Source organism: Cnephaeus nilssonii (genome assembly GCF_951640355.1).
Source record: "Cnephaeus nilssonii genome assembly, chromosome: 14".
Classification (NCBI taxonomy): Eukaryota; Metazoa; Chordata; class Mammalia; order Chiroptera; family Vespertilionidae; genus Cnephaeus; species Cnephaeus nilssonii.
Window position 1 is genome coordinate 4,579,635 of NC_137085.1, and position 12,377 is coordinate 4,592,011.

Sequence of the window (12,377 nt, forward strand, 5' to 3'; positions counted from 1 at the left end):
AATCTGGCCACTCAGTGTACTTCTCTTGAGTACCTCATTTATTTGATATCAAAGATACTATAAATCGTGCACCTGATCAGTTTTCCCCTTTGCACTGGCTGATAGAAAGCTCAGGGCAAATAGGTGGTTGATCTCCAGCAAAAGTCTAGAATACTTTTGGTACCCATTTGAGATACAAATACACTGAGTGGCCAGATTATTATGCGTTCAGAGATCATCATAATCTGGCCACTCAGTGTATATGTGCATGCTATCCTATATAATAAAGAGCTAATATGCTAATTAGACTGAACAGCAGAACAACCATCTGGATGACATTCCGGAAGACCGTCCAGGCAACCTTCAGGACGGAGCCGGGGCTGCGAGGGCTGAGCCCCTTGCACGAATTTCGTGCATTGGGCCTCTAGTATTTACATATGTGCATATGACGTGGATACTTACACTGTTACACTGTTTGTATTCTAGACATGTATACATTGCCGTGTCTGAGCATCTCCTACAGAGAGAGGCTGAGGGAGGTCCCGTCAGCCCACGCTGCTCCCTGGAGATCCTGCCCGTGGCCACCAGGACTTTGAGTAGCTTCACTTTTTAAAGTCTGATTATGAAAACAATAGAGTTTTCCCTTCTGTGTTCCCATATAAAGTCCTAACATTGAATGGGTCTTTTCAACGGCCCACATCTCCCCGACCTCTGCTGTGTCTGCCGACCGGCCAGGACTTCCCTTGGGTTTTTAAGAGGTTGACCCTAGAGTGTAACCCTCCTTGGAATGCACCTTCGCTGGCAGGGAGGAGGGTGGCGGGAGGGTACTGCTGCAGGGACAGCGGAGGGAGGCAGTGTCTGAAGAGTCTGGGGTTGGGGACAGGGGGGTTGAGGATGGACAGGGAGAGATGGTGGAGCTTCGGACACCTGGACTGGTGGTGGAACCCCCTGGGAGCGCCCTGGGAGCCAGGGAGGCTTTAGGCAGAGGAGGGACATGATCGAGGCTGGGTTTTAGGGCAGGTCACCTGTCGGCTTGTGCAGAAAGGCCTGGAAGGAGTAAAGACAGAGGCTGTGACTCTGGTCTGGCAGATAATTGGAGCAGAGGCTTCGTCTCCTCGGTAGAGGGTCTGGGGTTCATGGGCAGAGCGGGGCCAAGCCCAAGGTGGGACCCCCAGGCTCCACGCCCACCGGCGTTAGTTTTCTGTGCCGTGTCACAAGTTGCCGCCAACACAGTGGCTTCAGGCAACACCGTTTATGACCTGACAGGTTCTGTAGGTCCTCTGCTCGGGGTCTCACACGGCTGAGGTCTCCCTGGAGCTCAGGGCCCCCTTCCAAGCCCATTCAGATTGTGGGCAGAGTTCAGGTCCTTGTGGTGTAAGACAGGGCTCAGCTGCCAGTGGCCACCCCGCCCACAGCGGGCACCCCACCCACAGCAGGCACCCCGCCCACAACAGGCTGTTTGCCTTCAGGACCGGCAGGAGAGCATCAGAAGGAGACACCCGGACCTTCTGTTAAGGTCTCACCTGGTTAGGTCAGGTCCACCCGGCATCGTCTCCCTTTTGATTAAGTCCAAGTCAACTGATTAGGGACCTTAATGACATCCGCTCAGTCCCTTCATTCTGTTGAGCCCCTGAGCCACGGGTGCCGGGGTCCCTGGGCAGGGAAAGTGCGAGGTTCTCCCCGGACAGTGAGTGTTTTGACTTCCTCAGACTCCACCCTTGCGTGTGCTCTCCCGCCATAAACGCCAAGGCCCCCGTGTATGGAGGGGGACGTGCCAGCAGCCCTGGGCAGTGGCTTAGGTTTTTGTCCCCATTTGCAGAGCAGGAGGCCCGGGCCAGGGAAGCGCCCTGCCACAGGGAAAGCTCGGGTCTTCGTTTCTCAGGTTTTCGGTTTCCCAAGAGCCACACTGCCTTTATTTCCATTTCTCTCTCTCAACTCAAGTTCCTTTATTTCAAACAAAACGTAGAAGCGGATACACAAGCGCCCTCTCCCAAACTCCCGAACAAAGAGCAGCAGAGGGAGGCTCCCGAGTCCTCCCGGCCTGGGACGGGCCGTGGGTACCGTCTCTTCATGGAAAATTATACCCCGGGCCTGGTGCCCGGGACGCTCCCACACAGCCTGTAATTAGGGCCGCAATGCGACAGCAATGTTTGCATATATTTTCTCTTACAGGGAGGGCCCCGGCCCCCTCCCTCAGCGCCCCGGAGCAACATGTGTAAACAATTAAGCCGGTTTGTTTTTTCTAGAGCGCTTGGGAGGAAATGACATTGACATCCTAGCGCCCCACGGCAGGGCAGCGCCTCTGTGGGAACCCGGCCCCCGGCTCTTTCCGAAGCTGGCATTCCTAGGACCTGCCTTCCAGGCCTCAGCCGGAGCCCCAACCCGGTGGGACCCCCTCCCTGCTGCAGGCGGCCTCAACCTGGCCGTGCTTCATGGCACCCTCCCTTGGGCTGCAAATAGGAAGACGGGGTGTGCCTCCCTCGGAGCCCCGAGTCTCTCCTTGCGTGGCAGCGCCTGGGTGGGCCTGTCCACTCGTGCGCCCGGTTCAGTGCTCAGACCCTCTCTCTGGCTGGCCCTGTGTGCCAGCCCTTTGCTGTGCAAACCCCCTGGGTGGGGGTGGGGGGGTGAGCTCCTTGTGGGGAGGACCCTGCTCAGACCAGGATGGCCCCAGCTCCTGTCTGGGCGGAAGGGCAGGCCAGTATCTTCCAGAGACGTCTACCTGCAGGTCTCCTCTCCACGGTGACTTCCTCCCATGTGCCTGAGCCCGGCCCTGGCCCTCTGGCCTCTGCCTGCTCTGTCAGCCCATCACCTAGTCACCAGCCCATGTCCCCCGTGTGTCCAGGACACCACCCAGATCTGCCCATTCTGCTCCCATCTGGCTCGGGCAGCTGCCCCCGCTGCCTGGACACCTGCCCGGGCCTCCGCACACACAGCCTCCTCCCCACACAAACCCCGTCCATGGCTCCCCAAGGCCAGGATGACATCCAAACTTTTAGGTCTGCCCACACACGCCCCACCGAGGTGCCTCCTGCTCCTCTCCTTCACGCCACACCAGGAGGCCCAGCCCTGCAACTGGCCCGAAGAGGCAGCTTCTGGCTCGCCCAGGGCCTTCACATCCGTGACTCCTTAGCCAGGAACACTGTTCTCCCTCTTCTCTTTGTTTAAGGAACTCTTCATCCTTCACCCGGACACCTCCTCCGGGAAGCCTGCCCGGATGCCTTAGGCCAGTGGTCGGCAAACTCATTAGTCAACAGAGCCACATATCAACAGTACCACGATGGAAATTTCTTTTGAGAGCCAAATTTTTTAAAAGTTAAACTGCTTCTAACGCCACTTCTTCAAAATAGACTCGCCCAGGCCGTGGTATTTTGTGCAAGAGCCACACTCCAGGGGCCAAAGAGCCGCATGTGGCTCGCGAGCCGCCGTTTGCCGACCCCGGCCTTAGACGAAGTTTGGGGCCCCCTGTGCTAGGTGTGGCCCCTGCAGCCGGGGACCCTCTGTCGGATCTCTGCTCCCTCCTCAGGGCCTGGGGCAGGGCCTGCACACAGCAAGGGTTTCATGACGTGTGTTCAGTGATAAATGGCAAGTGGAGGCCCAGCGAGCACTTCCCTGAGGCAGAGGCCGAGCTGAGCGAGAAAGCACAGCTGCCAGGTCTCCCCCAGCTCCGGCCTGGCCCCCGCCGTCGGGTGGGAATGCCCCCTCCCTGGCTCCACCCAGCCCCAGCTCCCTGACCCCAGCGGTGCCCCACGCTCTCCTGCCGACCAGAGTCCCAACCGCCCAGCCACAGGACGTCACACGGCGCGTGTCCCCACGTGTCTGCCCATCTGAAGGGGCTGAGCTCCGCCACCAGGACTGTCTTCACGGCAGAATTCCAGGGGGAGTGCAAGGCGGGCCTTCAGGGGTGAATTCGGGGCGAAGGGAGAGGGCCCTCACCTCGCTCGTGGCTACAGTCACCATTCCTTCTAGAACAAGAATGGGGACCACCCCTCACGCAAGGCTTTGCGTGTGGCTTTGACCTGTCTGAGGTCATGTCTGAGGCCATCTGGAGGTAGCCTGTGGGTGGGAGCGATGGCCCTTGGGGACACTGAGGCGGTGCGGGCTGGCAGACAGAGTATCGACCCATCGGGGGGTGACCGCCATGTCACTCTGAGGGCCACCACCAGGCGGGGCTGACCCTCCCTGCGCCCTCTGGGGTCAGGGCGTGCTGTCCTTCCTGGGGCTGGCGAGGTTACGGAGCCGACCTTGACCTTCCCTGCCGGGTGCACCCCTCCGAGGGGGAGGCGGAGGGCCAGCGCAGGGGCTGTCCAGACACTCCCCTCACCCCACAGTTCTCTGCGGCTCCTCTTCATTGGTGTCACTGCCGGGGACACTGTGTCCTCTGTCGCCCCAGTTACATCTGCGAAAGGGTGGGTTCGGGGCCTTGGGAGAAGGCCTTCTGGTGGCCTGAGCTGTCAGGACCCCTCCTCTGTCCTGTGGGCCCTGGGGCCTCCACTCTGCACCCCACCCTTTGTCCAGGCCCCTCCCCAGTCAAATGCTCGGGGTCCCACGCTTTGAGTATGCCCAAGAGCAAGGAAGTTCATGCCAGCGTCTGTCCCATCCACCCTGCCCCCTGCCACAGGGCAGAGGGCCGCTCCCTGACCAGAGAGGGGAGGAGTCCTGCTCACAGCCACAGAAACCCCGGGGCGTCCGTGGGGTCCGGGGCGGGTCTCGCCCTCCTGTCCCACTCCCCACCCCTGGGCTCTGCAGGCGAAGGAGCCTTCGTCCAGGAGCGGCAGACGGGGCAGCTGCCTGCTGGCTGCGGTCCCAGCCGGGCCCCGGCCAGGGCTCTCCGCGGCTGCTGGGGCTCCCTGGGCCTTGCTGCCCGTAGCTGCCCTCCCACAGCCTTCTGGGGCTTAAACAATTTTTTATTTCTTAAAGACAAAAGCTATTTGGTTTTAATACACAAAGTAAGTGAGGTCCTTGGTGAGCTCCTGTTCACCTTCTGGCCCAACCCCGGCCAGGGTCCCGGGCGAAGTCTCCGGCGGCCGGGGACGAGGGGCTGAGCTGGGCTCCGGCTGGCGTCTCCGCAGCCTCTCAGGCCCCGGGTCCGGGCTGGAGGGAGAGGCCGGGAGGGCCCACCCAGCGGGCCTGGGACGGGACAGGAGGAGGCCGCTCTCCTGCACCTGCCCTCCCCTCGGCTGCCGACCGGGAGGCAGCGGTCCGGGGGGCCGGGCTCAGTTCACGGTGGGCACCTGGCTGTGGTGCAGGCTGAACTCCTTGGCCTTGAGGCGCAGGCTGGCGATGCTGTTGGCCATGTTGACCCCCGGGGCGGCCGGGCTGGAGCCTCCGGGGCTGTAGGGCGGCACTGTGCTGGGGGCGACAGAAGACACAGGACGCCTTTGGTGTGGCTCTCAGTCCCGGGCCCCAGCCCTGGCCCTCCTGCCGCCCCTCCTCAGCGCGCCCTCCTGGGACGCCCTCCCCGAGGGGCGGGGTGACGGGGCTGCAGACGTGCCCACGGCCAGCCCTGGGGCGTGGGGCCACCTGGGGATTCGTGGGGATTTCTCGCTGGACCAGGAGCTTCCTGAGAGCAGGGCCTGGGTCCCGTCCACCCCGGCGCGGGCGCGGGGCCTGTGCGCGGAGGACGGGTGAGTGCGCACACGCCCGGGTGTCGGGTGCCGTCCGTGAGTCAGGACAGGCCGGGCAGCAGGGAGACAGGCCAGCATCTCTAGGGCCTCACTGCGCACCGCCAGGACTCGATGCCACAGCTGACTGCTGGGCTCACCGTCCACGAGGCCGAGGCTCCCGCAGAGCCGCTCACAGACTAAGGGCGGATGGCGCCCCCTGGAGTTGTGGGGAACAAACCCAGCTCCCCAGCCCCTCCCTCTTCCTCTCACCCTGCCACCTCGGAGCCTGTTTCTGGCTGTGACCAGGGGAGAGCTGCCCCAGAACTTGCCCCTGGACCCCAGCCAGGTCCCCAGGACAGGGCGGCCACGGTCCCAGTCCTCCAGCCTCCGTTTCTGGCCGGGAGGGTGGACACAGGGTGTGGGGCTCTCGCGCCTCAAATCCCGTGGGTTCCAGCTGCCTGAGAGCGACGCGGGTTCTTCCCTCCCCTCCAGACAGGCCTCGTCGTCTCGCCCTTCCGCACATCTGTGTGCACATGTATGCACGTGCACACGCACACGCCTGTGCACTCCCAGGCACATGTGTGCACACACACTGATGTGGAAATGCACACACTCATGTGCATACATGCTCACACTCACGCAACACACGCATACTCCTACAACACCCACGCGTGCACACCCGAGAGCACACGTCACACACTTGCGCACCTACCGCTTGGTGTGTGCCCGGTGCCAGGGGATGCCGGAAGGAGCCTGGGCCCTAACGCACCCTTGGGACCCCTGGCCACGCCCCTCCTGGCCTGACGGGGGCCGGCGCTCACCTGTAGGGGGATGAGGCCGTCCAGGAGAGATAGTCTGGGTTCAGGGCGGTGGGCCGGGGGGCCACGGGCTGCTCGATGGCGGCCTCCTGGCTGTAGGACTTGAGCAGCGAGGCGGAGCGGTTGGCCAGCATGGCCCGCTCATTCCGGCGGAACTTGGCCCGGCGGTTCTGGAACCAGACCTGGGGTGGGAGAGAGGGAGCGGGTGCGACTGTGAAGGGGACCCAGGGCCTTCTGGACCCAGGTGTGCCTGCTCTGCTACCAGCCCCGGACTGGCAGCTTCCCCTCTCCGAGCCTCGGTTTCCTCATCTGGAAAGTGGGGGTGCTGGGCGATGCCTGCTGCTGGGTAAGCCTGTGTTGGAGAATGGGGGCGTGAATGAATGAAGGATGAACAAATGAGCGCTTGGCTGTTGTGAGGTTATCATGAGAGGAGCATGCTGAGCGCTCAGCTCCGAGCTGGCACGGAGTGAACACTTAACACGTTAAAACGACGTCCTCAAACCCCTTTGTGGCAGGCGCTGCTCGAAGCACGTTACAAATGCAGCAACTCCTTTTTTAGAAATTTGAAAAATGTAGTGACCCCTTGACTTCTCAGGAGAGCCCTATAAAACACACCCACATGATCCCGTTTTACAGGGAGGCACCTAAGGCACAGAGAGGTTAGGCAGCTTGCTCTAGGTCACACAGCTAGTAAGTGGCAGGGCTTGGAAGTGAACCTCAGCCTCTGGCCTCAGATGTTTCTGCTCTTAAACATCTCACCCCGGCAGCTCCTACCCCTGAGCGAATGGGGGCTGCGCGGCCCCCGGGGGGCCCCGGATGGCAGCGCTCACCTGGACGCGCGCCTCGCTGAGGTTGACGCGCCGGGCCAGCTCCTCGCGCACGAAGGCGTCGGGGTAGTGCGTGCGCTCGAACACGCGCTCCAGCGCCTGCAGCTGGCTGCTGTTGAACGTGGTGCGGTTCCGGCGCTGCTTCTTCTTCCGCTTGGTGGCGCCGCCGCGCCCGGGGCTGGGACACTCACCTGCGGGGAGGACAGGGTCAGCAGGGCAGCAGGGCAGAGGATGGCGCGGTGGGTGCCGGAAGCCCCTCAGACCGGCCAGCCGCCCCTGCCCGCGAAGCTCGGACAAAGGCACTCAGGCACCTGCTCAGCAGTTTGCATTGAGTTGGTTTTTTTAAAAGATATATATGTAGTTATTGATTTCAGAGAGGAAGGGAGAGGGAGATGGAACCATCAACGATGAGAGAGAATCACTGATCAGCTGCCTCCTGCACGCCCCACACTGGGGATCAAGCACACAACCCGGGCATGTGCCCTGACCAGGAATCGAACCATGACTTCCTGGTTCATAGGTCCATAGGTCCATGCTCAACCACTGAGCCACGCCAGCCAGGCTTTTTTTGTTTTTAAAATATATTTTTACATGCCCTAGCTCAGTGGTCGGCAAACCGCGGCTTGCGAGCCACATGCGGCTCTTTGGCCCCTTGAGTGTGGCTCTTCCACAAAATACCACGTGCGGGCGCGCACGTACAGTGCGACTGAAACTTCGTGGCCCATGCGCAGAAGTCGGTTTTCGGCCTGGGCGAGTCTATTTTGAAGAAGTGGCATTAGAACACTCAAGGGGCCAAAGAGCCGCATGTGGCTCGCGAGCCGAGGTTTGCCGACCACTGCCCTGGCTGGTTTGGCTCAGTGGATAGAGGATCAGCCTGCGGACTGAAGGGTCCCTGGTTCGATTCCGGTCAAGGGCACCTGACTGGGTTGCAGGCTTGATCTCCAGGAGGGGACATGCAGGAGGCAGCCAATTAATGATTCTCTCTCATCATTGATGTTTCTAGCTCTCTCTCTCCTCTCCTTTCCTCTCTGAAAAAAAATAAATATTTAAAGTATATATATAATACACATTATATATATATATACTTATTTGAGAGAGGAAGGGAGAGGAGAGAGAGAGAGACTGAGATGCTCTGTCCACTGAGGCACCAGCTAGGGCTGCCTGAGCTCTGGACTTGGGTCTCCCTCCAGGATGGATGGTCCAGCCCCAAGAGCAGGAGCACCGGCCTTTAATTCACTCCTTCGTTCACCCATTCGCCCGCTCAACACGTATTCACCAGGCACCTGCGATGTGGCAGGCTCCGCGCTGGGCCCAGGGGTGTCGTGGTGAAAAAGGCGGCCTGTGGAGCCGGGGGACAGGCACCTGCGGCCACGAGGGACGACCGGCCCGGCAGGGAGGTCCAGGAGACACCCGCGTGGCGAGCACCGTCCAGGCTCTAGGCGCGGAGAGCCCCCCGCTGGCTTTGCTGTTTAATTGTAATAACACGTAATGAAGAGCAGCAAGGGTCCCAGGTCACATGCAGGCCCTTCAGCACCGCAGGTCACGGGTGCTCAGAGGCGTCCTACGTCTGCGTGCCGTTACCCCATCACCCCACCTGACAGAGGGGAGGAAGGGGGATGCTCGGCTACTGCTCCCACATGTACCTTTTATCCAGGGGAGGAATGCTGGCCCTTCCTCCCCCAGGGCCCAGCTCACGGCCCACTCCTCCAGGAAGCCCTCCCTGACCACCTGAGCCCGCACGGAAACCCTCCCCCCACGCCGTCGAGCTCACCCGGCACTGAGAACCAGCACTGCCCAGCTCAGCACTTCCTTGTGTATCTGACTTTCTTTCTTTTTTTTTTTTTTAAATATATTTTATTGATTTTTTACAGAGAGGAAGAGAGAGGGATAGAGAGTTAGAAACATCGATGAGAGAGAAACATCACATCGATCAGCTGCCTCCTGTACACCCCCTACTGGGGATGTGCCCGCAACCAAGGTACATGCCCTTGACCGGAATCGAACCTGGGACCCTTGAGTCCGCAGGCCAATGCTCTATCCACTGAGCCAAACCGGTTTCGGCTGTATCTGACTTTCTTACTAAGAGTGTGTATTTTAGCCCCGGCCAGTTTGCTCAGTGGTTAGAGCATCAGCCTGAGGACTGCAGGGTCCCTGGTTCGATTCCGGTCAAGGGCATGTACCTCGGTTGCAGGCTCCATCCCCAGCCTTGGTCAGAGCGCGTGCAGGAGGCAACGAATCGCTGTGTCTCCTCCACATCGATGTTTCTCTCTCTGTGTCTCTCCCCACTCCCTTCCACTCTCTCTAAAAATCGGTGGAGAAACACGCGTCGGTGAGGACTAAAGAATACACACGTTTTAATAACCAAGCAATGCCGCTGCCTGTCACAGTCACCGTCTCAAACAACCCAGGACGGAACAAAGTAAAACAAGTCCTTCCCTCTCCCCAGCTCCACGCCCTACACTTGACAAGATTACAAACCTGTGTTCACCGGAGCATCTAGAACATTCCAGGCCCTGCAATGGACACCACTCGATCCCCGTTTTCAAACAAGCTCCGAGGTGAGCCGGGTTTACCGACGGATTCAATCGGAGGCTGACTTGTTCCATGAAACTGTAGTGACTGTGTGTGTGTGTGTGTGGGGGGGGGGGGCGCGCCTCTGGGGGTGTCAGGCAGAGACCAAGGGAAAACGGGGACAGGCTGGGATCTGCTAAATTCCTTTCGACTCCCAGGACACGGCCCCGCACGGCCGCATCGCGGGCCACCCTGTCCGCGGGGCGGAGGGCCAAGCCTCGGCGTGGACGCAGCGGCAGGAGTCGGTGTTCGGAGCTCTCCTCGTGGGAAGGGCCTGCTTGTGAACACGCGGGACACGCGTGGGAGGGGCGGGCGGGGGGCTGCATGGAGCGGGGGGCCCAGCGAGCCGCCTCCCCTCCTGGACCGGCTCAGGCTTCACTCCTCACCCCTTCCCTCCAAGGAAAGGCGCCGACGGATGGACGGGAATGTCCCTCTCCCGCCCCCGCCCCTCCATCCACGGGAAGAAACCCTAAACCGAAACAGCAAGGGCCCATGTGCTGAAAACGGGGTGATGAGCAATAGGCCACGCGGGACGGAAGCTTCCGGAACACCAGCCATTGCGGAGCCCACGTCCGCGCCCCTTCGGCTCGGGCACACACCCAGCGCAGGAGGGATTCCAGCCAAAAAAGCAGACTTTTTTCGGGAAGTTCCGGACCATTCAAAGTGGAGCGTGTTTAAGTGAAAACCGTCTCGAAGCGCCCGCCCCGCCAAGTGGGCGCCGGAAGAAGCAAACTGTGCGGTGACGTGGAGCGGGAACTCTCACCCCGAAGCATGCACTGCCCCCCCCCCCCCCCAGCCCCAGACGCGCCCACCCGGACCAGCTGGCCTCCACAGCGGTGGACCCGCCCTCCCGGTTCCTGCCCAGGTTCCTGCCCCGGATGGGCTGCGCCCCAAAACAACTGGTTTGGGCAGGACCCATCCACTGAATCCCCCCAACCACCCATTTCCCATCCGGGGAAACTGAGGCTGGGCGGCGTGCCCAGGGCCACGCAGCCGGGGGAGGAATTCTGGTCTGCTGGAGGGCATGGCCCATCTCCATGGGGTCTCCCCCTCATCACCTCGCCCCTCAGAAAGGCGACCTGAGGTCTGTCACTCGTGGTCCCAGCTCTGGGAGACGCCACGGGGAGGGGTCCCCAGGTTCACGCATCTCGCTGGTGCGCCAGCACCCAGGTCCCCATCCTAGCCCACGGGGAGGGCGCACCGGGCACTTTTTCAAAAAATAACGTATTATTTTGCTTTTTACATTTTTGATCGAGTGATTGATAGCGAGCGTGGAAGGGGTGGAGCGAGAAACATGGGTTTTGTTGTTCTACTTGCTTATGCGTTCATTGGTGGATTTCTGACCGGGGATTGAACTACCTCGTGGGTGTATCCGGACGATGCTCTGCCCGGAGGAGCCGCCCGGCCGGGGCGGGGCACCTCTTTGTTCTAAAGGAAGACCTCACGCTGGGAGCCGGGAGGGACAGTGCTGGCCCGAGGTCACGCCAGGTCCCCGGCAGGAGCTGACTTTAACTCAGTGTCCGGAAAATAGCAAGTGCCCAGGGCCTGCTCGCTGCCCTTCGCACTACGGTGCGTGCGCCAGCGCGTGGGGCGTGGAGGCAAGGCCCTCCCGCGTCGCCGGAGCCCACGGGGGAAAGGTGGTGGGAGTCCCCGGGAGGGCGGAGGAGAGGCAGGCGAGGCTGAGGATGGTCCAGGCAGCGTCTCAGAGGTGACCCAGGACTCGAACCCAGAGCTCTGGACTCCGCCAGGGCTCCCGGGCAGCCTCTGCTTCCCAGCGGGTCCCCTCCTGAGAAACGCTCAGCGGTGGGCGGGCGTGTCCCTGGCTCAGAGCATTCGGAAAAGAAACAAATACTCTCTAAGCCTCGGGCTAGCGAGCACCCAGGCCTGCTCAGTCCAAGCCGGGCTGTGCCCAGTTTCCTTGCGTTCCTTCCATAAACGTTCTGCTTTTCTCTGGGATTAAAAATAAAGGCCGAGACCGCGTCCCTTTCCCCTGGATCGGGGAGGGGAGACACGTACGGGGCTGGGGCTGGGGGCGGCCTGCCACGCTCTCTCCCTGAAAACCCCAATCACCCCGTCCCCGATTACATTACAGTGGAAAAAAACGGCTGGTGCGCAGCTCTCTGCCATGAAATTATTTCACACGTACCATTTATTTGGCTGACTGCGGGCCAAAGACATTTAAAGTCTCTGCTCTCAGCCAAGTGATCAAGTGCTCCTGGCTCCCCTCCCCGGCACCCATGGTTTTTCTTATTCCGTGTAATTTAAGGGCCTAAATAGTCTGGAGGGAATTAGCGGCAAATTCTTCCCAAGACAAATAAACCCGCCTCTCGCTCGGCCTTTCTCAAGCTGCCGAGGGACCCTCTCTATTTGTTTTTGCTTCAAACAGTCAGTTTGCGCCTGACCCCAGGGCCAGGGCGAGCTCCAACCCAAATAAATAACTTTTATTAATTAGCATTTATTCTGACCAAATCAGCAGCCTCCCCCTCCCCCCATGCGATCTCTGCCAACACGTTCACAAAAACAAACAGCGGGTCCCCGGGACCTTGATGTGGATTTAACACATTAACACCGGCAGGCGG

At 60.6% G+C, this 12,377-nt stretch overlaps 1 protein-coding gene across 1 annotated transcript in view; it reads right to left on the reverse strand.

Moving 5' to 3' along the window:
* Window positions 1–3,912: 3,912 nt before the first annotated feature.
* PRRX2 (paired related homeobox 2) overlaps window positions 3,913–12,377 on the reverse strand; it is a 38,876-nt gene continuing 30,411 nt past the window's right edge. Inside the window, exons 2-4 of the mRNA XM_079789527.1 lie at window positions 7,231–7,418; window positions 6,404–6,582; window positions 3,913–5,328 (exon numbers count right to left, since the gene is read on the reverse strand). Of these exons, the coding sequence (XP_079645653.1) occupies window positions 5,193–5,328; window positions 6,404–6,582; window positions 7,231–7,418 (503 nt within the window). The 3' untranslated portion in view covers window positions 3,913–5,192. The remainder of the gene's footprint in view (window positions 5,329–6,403; window positions 6,583–7,230; window positions 7,419–12,377) is intronic.